Genomic DNA, 17,764 nt, shown 5'->3' with positions numbered 1-17,764 from the left:
CTCATTATACTTATCATTTGTTGATTATGCAAAAGTATTTCATATGGTAGAGCAAAGTGAGACCTTAAAAAGGCCCTCTTCTGACAGTGTCTCCCACGTAGAAAAATTGTCCAATATTCCTTAAAACATTTAGCAACAAAAATCACTGGGTTAAATACTCTCCAGGGAGGCAGCTAGATGATTCAGTAGATGGAACACTGGACCTGTAATCAGTAGGACTTAAGTTCAAATCCAATCACAGACACCAATCGCTAGCTTGGCAAGTTACTTACTTCTATTTGCCGGCGAAGCTCTCCACTGTCTAGCCCCCCAAAAACCCCTACACAGTATGGTCCTTAGGTCAAAGAGTCAGATGCAGCCGAACAACAACTACAACAAAGTGCATTCTGATAATAAACATCAAGAAAGATGTATAACATACAAAGGAAATGTATGTTTACAAAGAATTTGCCATTTGTTATGGAGTAGATTCAATGCAAACTTCAAAATTGAATAGGATTTTCCTGTGAATTATGATTTTTCTCACTTAGCTTTTGTACTTTCTTTTCTATTTGACTAATTGATTCTTTAAGGATTTGTTTACAGTGGATTTTTGTATCTCCTCTTCCATTTGACTAATTCTACTTTTTAAGCAGTTTTCCAAGCTGTTGACTTTTTTTTCAGAATTTTTACATCGTTCCTTGTAGATGACATTGTGCTAGGTGACATCAAGTCTTGGAACACTGCAAAGACTTCTGAAAAATATATGTATCCATCTAGAGAAGTTTGGCTTGACTATCTATACAAGAAAGAACAAGTGGATGAAAAATGTCTATTATACAGATTATATGTATGTGGAAATTCCAGAGCTTGTCCATCAGGATGTGTATGTGAGACAGACAATACAGATAGATGAGTTCAATCTGGAGTTGGACAGAAAGAGGAAAGCAGAATGGATTTTCTCTAGGATTCCTTTAAAGACCCCGATCTTCTCATAGAAACAGAGGCCTAGGTCTTTTAATGATAGCTTTTTATTTTTTCAAAATACATGCTAAGATAGTTTTCAACATTCACCTTTGCAAAACCTCGTGTTCTGTATTTTTTCCTTCCTTTCCACCTCCCCACCTCCCCTAAGACAGCAAGTAATCCAATATGGGTTAAACATGTGTAATTCTTCTAAACATATTTCCACATTTATCATGCTGCAGAAGAAAAATCAGATCAAAAAGGAAAAAAAATTGAGAGGAAAAAAACAAGCAAACAAACAGCAACAACAACAACAAAGGGTAAAAATATCACGTTGTGATACACATTCAGTCCCCATAGTCTTCTCTGGATGCAGATGGCTCTCTCCATCATAAGGAATTCAAAGACCCATATTTTAATACCAACATTCTTCTGGGGATTCTATACGTCATTGAGATTTAAAAAATTAGAAAACAAGTAACAGAGAGAGGGCAGTGGAAAGGCACATGGCTGTCAGCACGCAATGAGGAACTCTGAAGAATAGGATTACAAATGTCATCAAGGAAATGTGTAATAGGAAGAAAGATGCGTTGTTCATGAAGCAAAGAAAACAATTATAGGTGGATGGCTAAAATGTACTATAGTACTCTTGAAATAGATAGGAAAAAATGAGGAAGGTCTCTAACACACTGGGGAGTAAGTACATGGATGGGAGTTTTACAGGTTGGACAAACACGAATGTAGCCATCACTGGTTGGAACTTCCAAGTTCATGAATTTGCAGATCCATTTGAGTATTTTACAGATTCTTCCACTAAAGTCCTCCAAGGTACTGTATTAGCACAGAGATAACCACAACTCCCCACCCAGAAAGACTTCTCTTATGAACTCAGTGACCAACTTGGTTCCTCTAAGATGAGCTTCATTAAATGTGGAGAGCCTGCCCTTATCCTCTCCTCCTGGGGATTCTAACCTCGCTTGGATTGTACAATACCATTCTCTTTTCATTCTCTACTTTATTTCCCTTTTGTCTTCTCTCCAGCTGCCTTGCTACCAGACCAGAAACCAAGCCTGGAGAATTTAACCCTTTCAGGGCCCACTTTCTTCATTATTTCCTACTTATCCTATATCTAGTTTGCTTTGTATGTATTTTTATGTTCTCTCCCCCATTAGATTGTAAAGCTCTTTGAGGGCAGGAAATTTTGCCTCTTTATTTCCTTAGGCTTAACATAGTGCCCAGCACATAGTAGGCATTTGATAAGTGATGATTGATTGATTGGGAATATTGTTATTTCACATGTAGCTCACTATATCACAAAGAATGTTCCAGTCATGTTTCAGTTTTTTTTTTCTTCCCCATCTTTTTTATAGCCTATGTATGCACAAACTCTGCCCCCTCTCTTACCTCAATATCTCTAGTTCTGGATCCCTAGTCAAAGCAATACTATTATTGCTGCCTGAGAGAGGGAGTATCTACCTCCAAAGCAATTCTTGTATCTCCCTTATAACTCCTTGTAACTCCCCAACCAAAATATTTCTCCTGACCACCATTCTTCAATTAATTAAAATATAAGTTCCTCAAGGACAGGAATTGTCTTCACTTCTGTTTTTTTGAATCAACAAAGACTTAGCACAGTGCTCTGCACTTTTCCAGTGCTAAATAAATGCTGATTCATTCATTCATTAAACTTACCTTTCTCACCTCTCTTATTCTATCTTTGGCCCCCTAAGCATAGATGTTAACCTACCTATGTACTGCGTCTCATTCTTTTCTCTCTATACTTATTCCCTTGGTCATGTCTCCAGTTCCCATTTTCTCTTCCTGAATGTCCTATAAACATATCAAACTCCACATGCCTCCTTTAAATTTTCCTCACTTCTGTAACATTCCTGTTTCTTTAATTTCAGCATCCTCCTGATTACCTTGGGTTTTAAACTTCTTTACTAATACTTGATTTTTCTTTCTTCCTTATTTTTCATATTGAAGCAATTTGCCAAGTCTTATCTGGTCTGTCACCATAACCTCACTTACATAAGTTTCCCTTTTCTCCACTTCTATGACCATATGTTAGTTCTGACACTTATCAGTAGCAGCCTCTTTCCAGTCTCCTCATTTCCAATTCATCCTCCAATGGTTGTTGAAATCAAGCCTTGCCTGAGGGACCCTGTCACTCCTTCACTCAGAAAATATATTATCCCCTGTTGCCTCTAGATTAAAATATAGGATCCTTGCACTGTACTTAAGAACTTTCACAGTTTGGCTTCAGCCTAATTTTCCAAACATATTTCAAATTGTAAGAAATAAACCTCTTAGACTCAAAAAGGGGTGAAGTTAAAAGTCTGTTTTATTACACATCTGCAGAAACAGATCCTATTACAGAGTAGACACACACCAGGACAGAGTAAGATCAAGCCTTGTATCCTATTCCCAACCTCAAGGTACCTCCCCTATTTCCCCATTTGCTGAGTACTCTAGGAGGTACAACTTCCTACTCTGCCTCCTACTTATTTATTCCTAGATGTGTTCCCCTTCCCACCACATACATTCCATGATCATTAAAACGAGCCTAAGCTCCTCCTGGGAAGGAAAAGTTAATAGTTATAAAGCAATTAAGTATGCATATACAACTAAGCTACTTTCCTGTCTTCATGACCCTTAGTCAGTTTATTCTGTTTTAACTATAAATTCAAGATATAATATCTACTACAATGTCTTCACAGGCTGTTTCTCTTACTTGCATAGTTCTGTGGAAACACAAAGTCTCATATCTCATAAGATTATTCCTATTTATGCACTTTTCTGTTCTTGGCCTGCCACATCCTGACACTGTGCTACATTTCCCCATTTAAGAGGACTGTCTCCCTCTTTAGATTACACCATTTACTTATCTGTGCCTGTTTTTATTCTCCCTCAATAGAATGGAATTTTCTTGCAGGCAGGAGTTTTCCTTCTCTCTTCTGGTACATTTCCTTGTAAACAGTTGCTTTGAATTGAATTAGTCACCAGCAGAAAGTTGGTTAATAGAGGATGTATTTCTTCATTGCCAGAAATCCAGGAAAACTATCAACTAAGGCACTGGTGGCTTTGGGATCTACTTATGTGGACCCCCCATATAGATAAAATCAAAGAACCTTGAAGTATTTATAGATAGGGAAACAGAGATAAAGAGAAAGGATTCTTAATCTTTAGACCCCAGATCCCCAAGCACATTGCTTCTTGATTGTGTCTATTTAATGCTGATTTTTTTAAACAATAAGGAATAGAAAACCTCTCCTTTAGGGAAAAATAAACACTTGATTTATTTCTTTTTTCGAAGTCTTGGACAGTCTCTGCTTTCTTCATGTGTGAGGTAACCATGCAATCAGGTTTAGAATCACAGATAGCTAGAGCTAAACTTACACCATCTTTCTATAGATTCCAAGCCAGTGTTTGACCTGTGTGAGATTCCAGGCCTTCCGAGAGTACATTGTTGGGAAGACTGCCCCCATGCCAATCACTGTGTATGATTACTATGAGCCAGGTAGGTCCTTCAAAGGCCAGCTATCCTGTAGCTCCTTGAGCTCTTGCTGCCGCTCTGAGCAGACCTAACCTTGTCTACTTTCTCTCCATGTAGCATTTGAAGCAACCCGCTTCTATAATGTCAGTGAAAGCAGCCCCCTGGCTAGAGAACTGTGTGATGGGCCCACTTGCAATGAGGTGGAAAGTTCAGCCAGTCAAGGACCTGGTAAGTTTTGGGGGCTTGGCGAGGACACAAATTGCTCAATTTGGGGAGGACCAAAATGGGCAGCTAAGTAGCTCAATAGATAGTGGGCTGGGCTTGGAGTCAAATCTAGCCTCAGATACTAGCTATGTGGGTGGCAGATCATTTAACAGTTTGCCTCAGTTGCCCATCTATAATATGAGCTGGAGAAGGAAATGGCAAACTACTCCAATATCTCTGCCAAGAAAACCCCAAATGGGGTCACAAATAGTCAATCAGAATTGAAAAATGCATGAATAGCAAGATACATTGAGGTTTTCAACCCAAATCACTCTGAACTCCAATCAGGAACTATTTAAAATATACAAATTTTTCTCTCAGCATCAGTTCTTTTCACATCTGGCTTGCCTTGCCCTGTGAAATACAGGTTTGAAATAAGTCATCGAATTCTAGAATTGAGACTTGAAACAGATCATCTAGTCTAATGCTAACCAGTTCAGGAATGAATCATGCACATTCATGCCTTAAGATGACAAAAATACGTGTGTCTATGTGTGTGTGTGTGTGTGTATGTGTGTGTGTGTGTTGCTGAGGCAATTGGGGTTATGTGACTTGTCCAGATCACACAGCTAAAAAGTATTAAGTATCTGAAGCCAGATTTGAACTCAAGTCCTCCTGACTTTAGGGCCAGTGTTCTAACCATTGTGCCATCTAGCTATCCCCCATATTTATATTTTAATTGCCACTTTCTTCCAAAAGGGAAAACCATCATCATAGCCGTTATCACCACCACCATTATCACTTTCGTGTACAATATCACAGTCATTGTAATCATCTTACTAGTAAATAGTCTACTCATAGTAGTTTAAGATTTATACAGTGCTTCCCATGTATTATCTTGTTTGATCTTCACAACTTCTGAAGTTAGTGCTATTATTATGTCCGTTTTAAAGATGACGAAGCTGAGGCAGACTGAGGTTAAGTGACTTGGCCAGGATCACACAGCTAATAAATGTCTGGGGCAAGTTTCTTTCTGATTCCACAGTTATCACCCTGACCTCTGTGATATCCATCTGTGTCATCACTTCCATAATCACTGGCTCTGGCATAATCACTCCATAATATCTTCACCACTGATATCACCACTGCCATCTGTAAAGAATTTACCCCATAAACAATAATCAGGTTTCTAAGGGCTCCTTTGCTTGGAATTGAGTTTAAGGGATTTTTGCCTTTGAATTGAGGGCTTATTCTTTTCACTGGTGTCTAAGGCTTCCAGATCACTGAACACCAGCCATGTGCCTCCTGGAACTCCCTGGTTCTCCTAGTTAACAACACTGCCGCCCTTGGTTCCTGGTTACTTTTCCCACTTCCTCTACTGCCCCTGGAGCAATTCACTACTAGTACCACCCTTCCTCTTTCTCTTCCACTACCCGTCTACAAAATTCAGATCAAAAGAACAAGCTTTCCTAAAGCTTATTTATTAAAGAAAATAGAATATCCAATCTTTGACAGAGAGAAGATCTAACTCAGTTTCAATTGATCAATGATGGACAGAATCAGCTACACCCAGAGAAGGAATACTGGGAAATGAGTGTGAACTATTGCATTTTTGTTTTTCTTCCCAGGTTATTTTTACCTTCTGAATCCAATTCTCCCTGTGTAACAAGAGAACTGTTCAGTTCTGCACACATATATTGTATCTAGGATATACTGTAACATCTTTAACATGTATAAGACTGCTTGCCATCTGGGGGAGAGGGTGGAGGGAGGGCAGGGATAAGTCAGAAGAGAAGTGAGTGCAAGGGATAATGTTGTAAAAAATTGCCCAAGCATATGTTCTCTCAATAAAAAGTATAATAAAAAAAGATTTTAAAAAATAAAATAAAAAATAATATTAAAAAAAAGAAAATAGACTATCTAGATTCAGAAATAAGAACCAGGATAATTTAATTAAGGTGGTGCAGTAAATAAAGCACTTAAGTGTGGAATCAAGCAGACTCATTTTCATAAGTTCAAATCCAGCCTTGCTAAGGCCACTGGACCTATTGTTTACCCCATTATATAATTGATCCAGACCTTCCTGTCTACTTAGTGAGTTTGCTTTTCTCTGTTTCTCAGCTTGTTTTTTATTGTATCTACTGAATCCTTTCCTGTTGCCCACAAACATGACCAGGTCTCTTCAGCCTTTAAGAAAAATACTCCATTTGACTCATCACCTCAAGCTATTGTCCTATATCTCTCCTCCCTTTTATAGACAAACCATTAGGGAAAAAAACATATATCTTTATTAAATTTATTTTCTTATCTCCTGCTAACTTCTCAATCAGTTAATCAGCAAATGTTTGTTAACCTTCCTGCTATGTTCTAGGCTACCAAGATAAAAATAACAATCCCTGCTCTTAAGGAACTTCCAAATATGGGGAAGACAACATGTGCATATGCAGACGTACATACAGAATAAATACAAGATGATTTGGGACATCACTAGTGATCGATATCAGAAAAGGTTCCATGTAGAATTTGTCCTTGAAATACATGTTAGAGGAAGTGGAGGATTCTCTGACATGGAAGTGAGGAAGGAGTACTTTCCAAGCATGAAGTTATTAATTGAACATCTACCATAGGCACCTAGGTGGTGCAGTGAATAGAGTAGAAGAGAATCAGAAAGACTCATCTTCCTAAGTTCAAATCCAGCCTCAGACATTTGCGAGCTGTGTGATCCTGGACAAGTCACTTAGCCCTGTGTGCCTCAGTTTCCTCATCTGTAAAATGAGCTGGAGAAAGCAAATCTCTTTAGTATTTTGCCAAGAGAACCCCAAATGGGATCACAAAGAGCCAGACTGACTGAGATAACTAAATATGAAGAACATCTCGGTGGCTCAGCACCAATAAACAGGGGAAAATTAAATAATGAGAACAGGGAGAATGACTGGGGGAGCAGATAGAAAGGGATTGGATTAAGAGAGCACATGTAGGGAAGGACAGGCATCTCTTCCTTATCCAAGACTGCAGGAAACAAGGAGATGGCAGGAACTAGTATTGAAGGTTTGAGAGAAAGGGAAATGGAGATTGTTCGTGACCTCATTTTTCTTGGCTGAGGTAGAAGGAAGGGAAGGATGGAGAGTTGAAGAAAAAGGAGAGAAGGTCTGGAAAAACTTTTGGAAGAAGAATGCTAGAGTGGCTTAGAACACCTTTCCACTTCCATACTGACTGATACCCATGGACCCTCCTATGATGTATTTCCAGTGACTAACCAGCAGGATGTCTTCAAGTCTTTGGGTTGATGTTGCCTTCTGTTGGGAATCCCACAAGGAACTTCAGAGAGGGAAAGGGAAAATACCCTGTAAGGCTCTGCCGGCCTCAGTTGTTCTCTCCCCAACCTGTTACTGCTGCTCTTTCAGGTCTGATTCACAATGGTCCATGCAACGTCCCAGGCTGCCTGGCTGAGGAGTCCTTTGAACAGTGTCTCTGCTCTCGGGACTGCGGCTATGATGGGGACCCCGTGTGTGGATCCGATGGAGTCATCTACCAAAACCATTGTCAGATGGAGGTAGCTGCCTGCAGAAACAGCACCAGGATCGAGCAGGCGTCTGCAGCCCACTGCACTGCAAGTAAATGCCTGGGTTTTTCCTCTTTCCTTTCCCATCCAAGTTGGGATCTGAAATTTCCTGTTGAGTTCTCTTTGTAAAGGGGGCCCTTCAGAAAAGTGTCTAGTCTTTTCAAGGATTGGGGGAGATCTTTTTTAAAATTTTTGATTTATTTTTCATTTAACAAAAATCTATTTTTTCTCTTCCATTTAAAAAGAAATACTAAATCTGATAAATGACGGACAAAAGCAGCTACACCCAAAGAAAGAACACTGGGAAACGAATGTGAACTATCTGCATTTTTGTTTTTCTTCCCGGGTTATTTATACCTTCTGAATCCAATTCTCCCTATGCAACAAGAGAACTGTTCAGTTCTGCAAACATATATTGTATCTAGGATATACTGCAACATATCCAACATATAAAGGACTGCTTGCCATCTAGGGGAGGGGGTGGAGGGAGGGAGGGGGAAAAAAAAATCGGAACAGAAACGAGTGTCAATATAAAGTAATTATTAAATAAAAAATTAAAAAGAAAAAGAAAATATAAAAGGAGAAAAAAAAAAAGAAATACTAAATCTGTGTAGCAAACATGCATGGTCAAGTCTAAAAATGTAGGTCTCAGTTTGCCTTCAGAAGGCCTCTCAGCTCTGGGAACAGGTGGGCAGCAGGATCATCACTCTGCTCAGAAATCAGACCTGGTCCCTGGGTTGATCAGAGTGCTTGGATCCTTATAATATTTACAACATTTACAACTATTCATCCAAGTCATCTTCAGGCTTCAGCTTTGTTTCAGACCCCTGAGGCTGCTCTTCTGGATCGTGGAGAGGCTGGTCCTCAGCACTCTCCCACAGTGTAAGGGACCAGGCAAGAACAAAATACAGATTATTAGCCCTAGAATGGTTCTCAGAACACAGACAAGGAAGTGGCAAAGCTGAAAGGAAACGGAGACAAGGTTCAGTGGAGTCACAACAACACCAGCCTTAGAGACAGACAGGAGGCCTGAGCTTTAGGCACACTCATGATCATTGCTCGGCACATCCCTTGTCATGTCTGTACCAGTTTCCTTCTCACTGTCTATTCCCAGGATGGCTTTGTGCTCTGTAGCCTGAGAGAACTAGGAAAAAACATGTTGTTCAGTCCTATCCAACTCTGAGGTTTTCTTAACAAAGATATTAGAGTGGTTTGGCATTTCCTTCTCCAGCTCATTTTATAGGTAAACAGAATTAAGTGACTCACCCAGTGTCGCACTGCTAGTAAGTGTGTCTGAATCCAGATTTGAACTCTGGTCCTTCTGATTTTAATTCCAACAGTCTGTGCATTATGGCACCACCTAGCAGCCCCAGAAATAAAAGTTATTGCTATCATAAATCACCATCCACTCCCACATTTTATACATGAAGCAACTCTTTCCTTAGGTTCTAAGTTACTTATAATCCAAAAGACTAAAACCAGATGATAGGAAAGCTTCCTTTACTTCAGATATCCTCTGAATCTATGATATTGCTCACTGGTGGCTCAGGGGATAGAACACTGGGCCTGGAGTCGAGAAGAGTCTGTGCCAGTCTTAGCCACTTCTGCTCTCCACACTTGGCCTTCACAATTTCATCCATTCCCCCACTCTCGATTCTGACTCTCAAATCTTTACTTGCAGCCATTGTCTCTTTAGGCTAAAACCCAGATGCCCGGCTTTCTGCTAAAGAGCTCTATCTGAATGTTACATTGGCATCTTAAATTCCACATGTCCTGTTCCTCCTGTCTTCCTTTCCTCCATCAGTCACCAACTTCTCACCCCATCTTCCTTTCCAAGCAATCACCAAGTTCTGTTGATCCTGTCTCTCTCTACTCAGTCATTCTCATCCATCTTGGTTTTTACCATCCAGACCCTTCCTCCCTCATAGCTGGACTGCTGACGCTGGCCTCCTAACTTTCAGTCTCTCCCCCAATTATTATCTGAGTATCCACCTCTGATTGTATCTTGCTTCTTCTCAGAAGACTTCTCAGATACTTCTCATAGGTGCCCCAGAGCCCGAATCCTGAGTGTGATCCTTGCCTATCATTTTGCATGTTACTTGATATTTCATCCAAAGTGGACGTCACTTCCCCCAAACAATGTCCCTTCTTTTCCTGTTTTTGTGACCTTGTTTATCCTGTTTCTTTTGCTTAGAATGACCTCCCTGCCCATATTTCCCCACCAAAATCTCAAAGTCAGCTAATTCCTCCAAGAAGCTTTTCTTTATTCTCCCAACCAGATGTGACCTCATCTATCTTAGAGCTCTGGAATTGTCACATATGTTCTCACATATAATTATATATATAAATATATTCTGTCTTCCCTACTAAATTTACCTGGAGCTTCTTGAGAGTAGGGACTGTCTGTTTTCCTGTGTACAGTGTCTGTACATTATTAGAATTTAATAAATAGCTGGCATATGAGGGAGGCCTCAAGAAGTTGTGGTGGGTCCAAGGTGGCAGAGCCAAGGCTAGGACCCAGCTTCTCTAATTTCCTAGTTCCTCCTTTAGATCTGCTCCCACCCTACCACCTTTTCTCTGGACTCGCCCATGCATTCTCTCAATGAAACTTCAGGAGTGATTCACAATCTTCTGTAGCTGACAGTTCACAGGAGGCTTAGGTCCAGGTAGTGTCATAGCTGGAAAAGACCTTAGGGATCACCCACTTCTTTTATACAACTCCCAAGGAAGGGAGGGATTTATCAAAAGGTCACTTGATGACAAATCCAAAACTGATGCCCAGAGATCTGCCACCTATGCTTTAGCTATTACTTCAGTAGCACTCAATTCACTGGTCCCCTGACTAATCCCTGAGAGGAAAGCAGGCTGGTCTTGTCCTAAGCTGGGACACCGAGGCCTGGAAATAGCAGCGGTGACTATTTTTTAAAGTCATCATCATCTCTTCATCTGACTGAATGCTTTACTTTTCTTACAAACTATGGTGGGAATTGCACTGGACCAGGAGTTAGGAGGCCTTTGTTCCAGTCCCAGCAATAACCCTTCACAAACTGTGTGACCACTGACAAGATGCTTCTCTCTGACACTCAGTTTCCCTATCTATAAAATGGATATCATGGGGCCTTTAGTACAGCTTCTCTCTGAACAGGAACATCCCTTCTCATATTCCTGGTAAGATGCCAGGCAGTCCATCCTGCTTTGGGAATCCTCCTGCCTGCCCTTCCCCAGGGTCTCTGGGAGTGAGAGGGGATAAGACAGGAGTTCACGAGTGCCAGAACTTGAGGCCCTTTGCTCCTGCATGTGGCTTGCCAGGGTCTGCTTTCCAGCACAGGACACATCTTTAGTTGTATCTTCCCAAGGTCCTCAGCTACAAATATCATCAGGGTTACCTCACTCTTGCCAATGCCATTGTCCTTTCCTCAGTCCTCATTTTCTCCCCTATCTTTCTGACAACTCCATCCAGTCTTTCCATGAGGGTGTTCCTTCCTATCCCATCTCCTAGTTCTCAGACCGCTCCTCCTCAGCCTCCTTAGTAGGCTTCTGTTCCCTAGCTCCCATTGGCTTAGCTTGTGCCTCTCAAAACTCAGTCTTCAGCCCCCTGCTCTTCTGCCTCCACACCTCCTCCCCAGGTGAACTCACACATCCCTGGCTTTCAACATGCTGCTCTTAAGCTGAGGCTCCCCAGATCTATATCTCCAGGATCTCCAAGTCCCAAACCATGGTCATCACATTCCCAATTTAATGCAGCTCAGATAATCGAGATTTAGAGCTGAAAGACTCTTAAGTCCATGGAAGGCATCCAAAGCTGCTCATGTTACGATGAGAATGCTTGGGCCCAGTGAAGCAAATCATAAAATTCATACCCAGATCTTCTCACTTTGAATCCACATTGTTTACGTTATGCAAATTCAATTTAGCAAATAGTAAGCACCTTCTGAGTATGGAATCCTAGGCTGTGTACATGGAGAGTTTAGATAAGGCATGGTTCCTGCCCTCACAGAGCTCACATTGTGGGGTCACAGAATGACCTATATAGATATAGAAAGGACTTTGGAAATCATCAACTCCCACCCCGTCATTTTAAAGCCAAAGAAATGAGATCCAGAAAACTGAAATGTCTGCCCAAGATCCACAGGTAAGCCAGACATGACCATCATGTCACATGAAATGCATTAGAAAAGTCTTCTCTGCCTTGGGCTTTCAAGGATGACTAAGAATTATGACATCAGAGGACTGACCATGGAGCATCTCCTACCACTCAAGAGAAAGTTGGGGCCATGGGTACCAAATGAGGCAGATGGCTAGTGCAGCCTGATTTGTTTGGCTTGACCAGGACAGGCAGTGTGGTACAGTGGAAAGAGCTCTAACCTGCCAGAGTCTTGGCAAGTGATTTTATTCAACTTATACACAACTTCCTTAAATCTCATTTTTCCCATCTGTAAGATAAAGATACTGAACTAGATTACCTTTGAGGTCCTTTTCAACCTGAATGAGATCCAGTTTGTTGCTGCTGCGGTTATTGTTGCTGCTGTTATTACTATTGTTACTGTTGTTTTTGCTACAGTTGCTATTGAAGTTGTTTTTGCTGTTTCTGCTGCTGTTATTATTGAAAATTTGATTCTAGGAAGGAGGGTCTGGAAGTGACAGGGAAGTAGAGAATACCAATAAACATTTAACTTAAGCATTAACTAATAATTTAAAAATAAAATAAAGAATGAGTAAGATTTCAGCAGGAGGAAAAGAGGGCATTCCAGACATATAGGACTATACAGAAGCAGGACAGCACGGGATACTCCTGTCATATAGTAAGTGCTTAATAAATATTCATTCATTCATTCATGCTGGGTACCGCAGTTTAGGAAAAACATTGACAATCAAATTCATAGATTCATAAGCTAAGGAGAGACTGTAGAGGTTATTGTCTTCAACAACCTCTTAGACTTGAAATTAAGTGACTTGCTTGTTCCCCCGTCACATGGGTACAGATTGGCAGAGCTAAAGTTCCCCATTGTTAAAAGTTGAATGAGCACTTAGTAAGGATTTTGTCAAGGTGAGTCTTGTTTGCTCCATAGTAAATGTTCCTTCTTGTTTTGGGGATCTGAGGTTGTAGGCGCTGGTAGGGGATGGCTCCGGGTCTGGGTCTACCACTCTGGCTTCCTAAACAGGCAGTCTGTATTTGTGTCTCTTTCTTTCCCTCGAAGCTGCTGAGAGCCCAGTACAGTCACCATCGGACATCGCCTACTACTTCTACGAGTATGACCCTGACCCCTATGGCTCTGAGGCCGAGAGCTTTGACGTCAGGCCAGAGCTGACGACAGTCAGCAGTGCTTCTGAAGGCCCCTGGAAGGAAGGACGCGGAGACCGCATGGAATGGTGAGCCTCTCCCAAACAATCTCCAGGCAGAGGGCCACTTTTGGAGGGTGTGTTAATTAGGGCATATGCTTTGAATAGAAGGGAGAAAACAAGCATTTATTAAGTGTCGACTATGTACCAGACCTTGTGCTGAATGCTTTACCGATATCATTTTATTTGGTCCTCACAACACTGTGAGATAGATGTTATTATCCCCATTTTATAGAGGCAGAAAGAAAATAAGTGACTTGTTCAGAAACTCACCACTAGGAAGTTTCTGAGGCTGGATATTCTCTGAAATTCTTCTCAATTTAGCATTCTGCAGCTTTGGGAAGGACACTGCAGCCACCGTACCTGCTCTCCTTTCCAGGATCTCCTCCGACCTGGGAATTACCAGCTACTGTTGCCAGGGGACAGACAAGGCAGGGGGCATAGGGAAAAGACCCTTGCACTGGGCAGCAAGAGAGACTCTTCTACTGGATGAGGCCTTCCCTCCTATTATTTATCTGTAAAATGGGTTTATACAGCTTCCCTATTGGAAGGAGGCAATGTAGTGGAGTAGAAAAAAGGCTGACTTTGAACTCGAGGACTCCAAATTCTGACTTCAAATTCTGCCTCCAATACTTACTAGCAATATAATTTTGGGCAAGTGTGCTAATTTCCCTAGATCTCAATTTCCTCATCTGCAAAGTGAAGGTGTTAGTCTAGAAAACCTCTGAGGACCCTGCCAGCTCTGAATCTAGAGGAGCCTGCGAAGGTCATTATCTTTTTTTAAGGTCTAGGTATCTTTTTAAAGTGTTTTTATTATATATTAAATATATTATACTAATAACACTAATTTATTAGATACTAATTACATACTAGTGATCAAATAAACGTTCAAAACAAAAGGCAATGGTTTAGACAAAACCTTCCTCCAGATAAGCTCTGACTACATCTGGAAAGTGTGTATTTGAGCTGGGGTAAGAGCTGGAGTCTCAATGAGATCCATCCAGGACTCTGAGGATCCTCCTTTGTGACAGCTCCTAGGGCTAGTCCCAGGTCATTTCACACACCTCTTACAACATCCTTGACAAGGCATCATGCCAGCTTTGATTAAATGCCATTTGGCAAAGTTGTTGAACCAATTGGTTCATCGATGGCTATGTCCAAATAATAGCTGTCCATTGAAAGAACATTAGATTTGGAGTCAAAGAACATTGAATGATTGAGAGACATCGATTCTGTCTCTACTTTGTATGATCTTTAGCAAGTTACAATCCCTTGGGGCCTCAGTTTCCTCATCTGTAAAATGAGAGGAGAACTTTTAAGGGTCCTTCCGGCTCTAAAATCTATGATTATTGGATTGTTCAATTGTTTTCAGTCACATGTGACACATTGTGGTCCTATTTTGGATTTTCTTAGCAAAGATTTTTGGATCTTCTTAACAAAAATACTGGAGTGGTTTGCTCCTTCTTTCTCCAACTCATTTTACAGGAACACTGAAGCCAATAGAGTTAAGTGACTTGCCCACTGCCACACAGCTAGTCAGCATCTGAGGTAGGGTTTGAACTGGGGAAGATTGGTCTTCCTGATACCAAGCCTAGTACTCTATCCACTGCATCACTTAGCAGTTGTTAGAATTACTACCTTAAATGAGTTGAAATCTACCTTCTTCCAACTCATCTACAGATAATGAAAATAATGTCTTCTCTAGATACAACATCCCATTTTCCTGCACACTGAAGCTGTCAATAATGATATTTGGGTCTCTTTTTCAACAGAAATGTCAATCTTCCCAGGAGAAGTAACCCAGAGGGTGACTCCTTGATGGCTTTGCTCAGATTGATGACTTTGTGGAGAGCAAGAAGCACTTGGATCTTCCTCACCCGCTGCAAAAAGCCTTCTGTCCCTTCCCTAGCCATGCTGAGTCTGTAGGGGAACAAGGCTCAATCTGGACCAGCCCCTGCACTTCACACTCGGCACAACCACCCCTTGCCCCCATACGTGCACTTCCTGCCTCTTTTGTCAAGTTTCTATAGAGCTTCTGGCACATGAGTAACCGTTGAGAGCAGGAATGGCATTTGAGCAAGAGCCTTTTGGCGGGGCAGAAAGGGGCCAGGGGATCTATTTACTTTGGAGCAAGCCACTGTTCCCTGCCTTCTTGGTGCCTTCTTTTTGTATAGAATTTTTCACTTTTGATCAATGAATCTTCACATCAATCACCTCATTTTAACCTCTTGACAATCTGTGAGTTAGGGTAGGGCAGGTATTAGTCCAATTTTACAGGTGAAGAAAATGATGTGAGAATCTTTAGAGTACCCCTCCCACTATGTACAAAGGCCTGTTCTTGGCTTTAAGGGGAAACAAAGGTGAATACAATGATTTCTGCCCTCATGGAATCTGGAAGGAAGGATATGATGTATCAATGAATGAATAGTACAGATGACCTACCCGATATCAACTCAACATAGCAAATAAAGTGCTAGGAGTGTGGGGGGCTGGATCCTGGTCCAAATTCTGAACCTAACTGGCTGTGTGACTCTAGGCACATTTCCCCATCTGTAACATAGTGACAATACCTGCTATACCCTGTTTTGAAGGGCTGTGGTAAGGCAGACACAAAACAAAAGAAATAACAATCTGCTGAACAAAAATGATACCACCTAGAAATGTGATGTCTTGTGCCTGGCCTCCAGGTCTCTGGTTTCTGAAGCTACAGCTTAGAGCTGACTCAGCCCTGGCCCGTGCTTTGCTGCCCCAGGATTGGCCAAGAGCCACAAGACGCAAAGCAAGGAGGAAGCACGTGCCTCTGGGCAGATTTAGAAAGAAATTGTTAATAAAATCTCAGTATCTAAAATGAAGCCTCTTATGAACATCTATCACATGTTGTTGGGTGTGGAATCCCCTTATTAGCATACCAATGAACGAAGCCTCAAGGTTTTCACATTCAAATAGCTGCAAAGGATTCTGTAGAAATACAAAGGATAGACGAGGGCAGGGAGGGGGGCTGAAGAGACAACTAAGAGAGTGTTTGGTCCCACCAGTCACCAGAGCAGATCAGGCAAGAGAGAATGGCCAAGATAAGGCAGAATGCTCCATTCCCATAATTGGGTTCTGTTTTCTCTACCAGGGAAAACAAAGTTGGAATGATAAAAAAAGTGCCAAAATGATCACTAAAAAAATCAGCTATCCTTCTTCCCAATATTCAAGTGGCCAGTCCTGGCTAAGGTCTATGTCAAGTCCTTGTGATTACGGAACCATTAGCTGGGATCCTTCAGGATGCTGGAGAGCTACCTAGGAGTGGGGTTCCCAGACTAGAGATGGAAAAAAGTTTTTACTAGTTCTAGAGCAAGGGTGAGGCTTGAGTGGTAAAAAGCTCAGAAAAAGCCTGGGGGGAGGGGAGGGGGCGTGGGGAGGGGAAGACTTCTGATTTCTTCCATAAAAGTAGAAGGGAGGAAAACTAGAGACCATTTATCTAGCATAGTTTGTGAGCATTTAGAAAGGGGAGCAAGGAAAGCTGCGACCCAGAATGGATTTATTAAAGAATGTCAGATGAGAGAGACAACCACAATATAGCAGAGAGAGTCAGAAGACTTGGTGGTGTGTCCTGCCTCCATTCATCAGCTTTATGACTTCAAGTCTTGGTTTCTTCATCTGGTAAATATAGCTAACCTCATGGGATTGTTGGGGTGGGGGGTTGTGCTTTGTAAATAAATTATCAGCAAACATTTTAAAGCGCCTACTAGATACCAGGAACTGAATAAATGGTAGGGATACAAAGGATAAAAACATGGTCCCTGCCTTCAGGAAGCTTCCAGTCTAATATACAAACAACTGTACATAGAAGATACTGACTGCTTAGAGGGAAGGGACAAAGATTAAAAAGGACCAGGAAAGCATGATAAGGGACCTCTTGGGACAAGGTGTAGCAGGAACTCTCCTGGTGCCAGTCAGACTAAATGTCCTTCAAGGTTGCTTTCTTTGCCCTAAGATGCTCTGATTCTCAGAGCTGCGATTAGGTCCCCAGCTCTCTGACATCAGACTCGACATCTGTCCTACAGACATGTTATAAAGTTCTCTGAAGATGGCAATGTTCTAGAAATGAGGCTTTTGTTACACAATATTGAGAAATATCAAGACTAGAAGAGCCTGCAGCCTGCTGGGAGGGAGTAGGAGGAGCTTGCTCCTATCAGAGAAACCAAGGATGTGTGTAGGGGTGGCCGTTG

General features: G+C 41.5%; 1 protein-coding gene and 1 long non-coding RNA gene across 4 annotated transcripts in view; one reads left to right on the top strand and one right to left on the bottom strand.

Moving 5' to 3' along the window:
- LOC127545064 (uncharacterized) overlaps positions 1 to 13,393 on the bottom strand; it is a 51,330-nt gene extending 37,937 nt beyond the window's left edge. For all 3 annotated transcript variants that reach the window (XR_007949585.1, XR_007949586.1, XR_007949584.1), the window contains exon 1: positions 9,474 to 13,393. This is a non-coding gene — a long non-coding RNA (uncharacterized LOC127545064). The remainder of the gene's footprint in view (positions 1 to 9,473) is intronic.
- Positions 1 to 16,395, top strand: part of CPAMD8 (C3 and PZP like alpha-2-macroglobulin domain containing 8) — a 166,017-nt gene extending 149,622 nt beyond the window's left edge. The window contains exons 38-42 of the mRNA XM_051972095.1: positions 4,360 to 4,465; positions 4,559 to 4,669; positions 8,050 to 8,259; positions 13,406 to 13,577; positions 15,320 to 16,395. Of these exons, the coding sequence (XP_051828055.1) occupies positions 4,360 to 4,465; positions 4,559 to 4,669; positions 8,050 to 8,259; positions 13,406 to 13,577; position 15,320 (600 nt within the window). The 3' untranslated portion in view covers positions 15,321 to 16,395. The remainder of the gene's footprint in view (positions 1 to 4,359; positions 4,466 to 4,558; positions 4,670 to 8,049; positions 8,260 to 13,405; positions 13,578 to 15,319) is intronic.
- Positions 16,396 to 17,764: the final 1,369 nt, after the last annotated feature.

Source organism: Antechinus flavipes, chromosome 1 (genome assembly GCF_016432865.1).
Source record: "Antechinus flavipes isolate AdamAnt ecotype Samford, QLD, Australia chromosome 1, AdamAnt_v2, whole genome shotgun sequence".
Lineage (NCBI taxonomy): Eukaryota > Metazoa > Chordata > Mammalia > Dasyuromorphia > Dasyuridae > Antechinus > Antechinus flavipes.
This window is presented reverse-complemented; position numbering and strand designations above follow the sequence as displayed.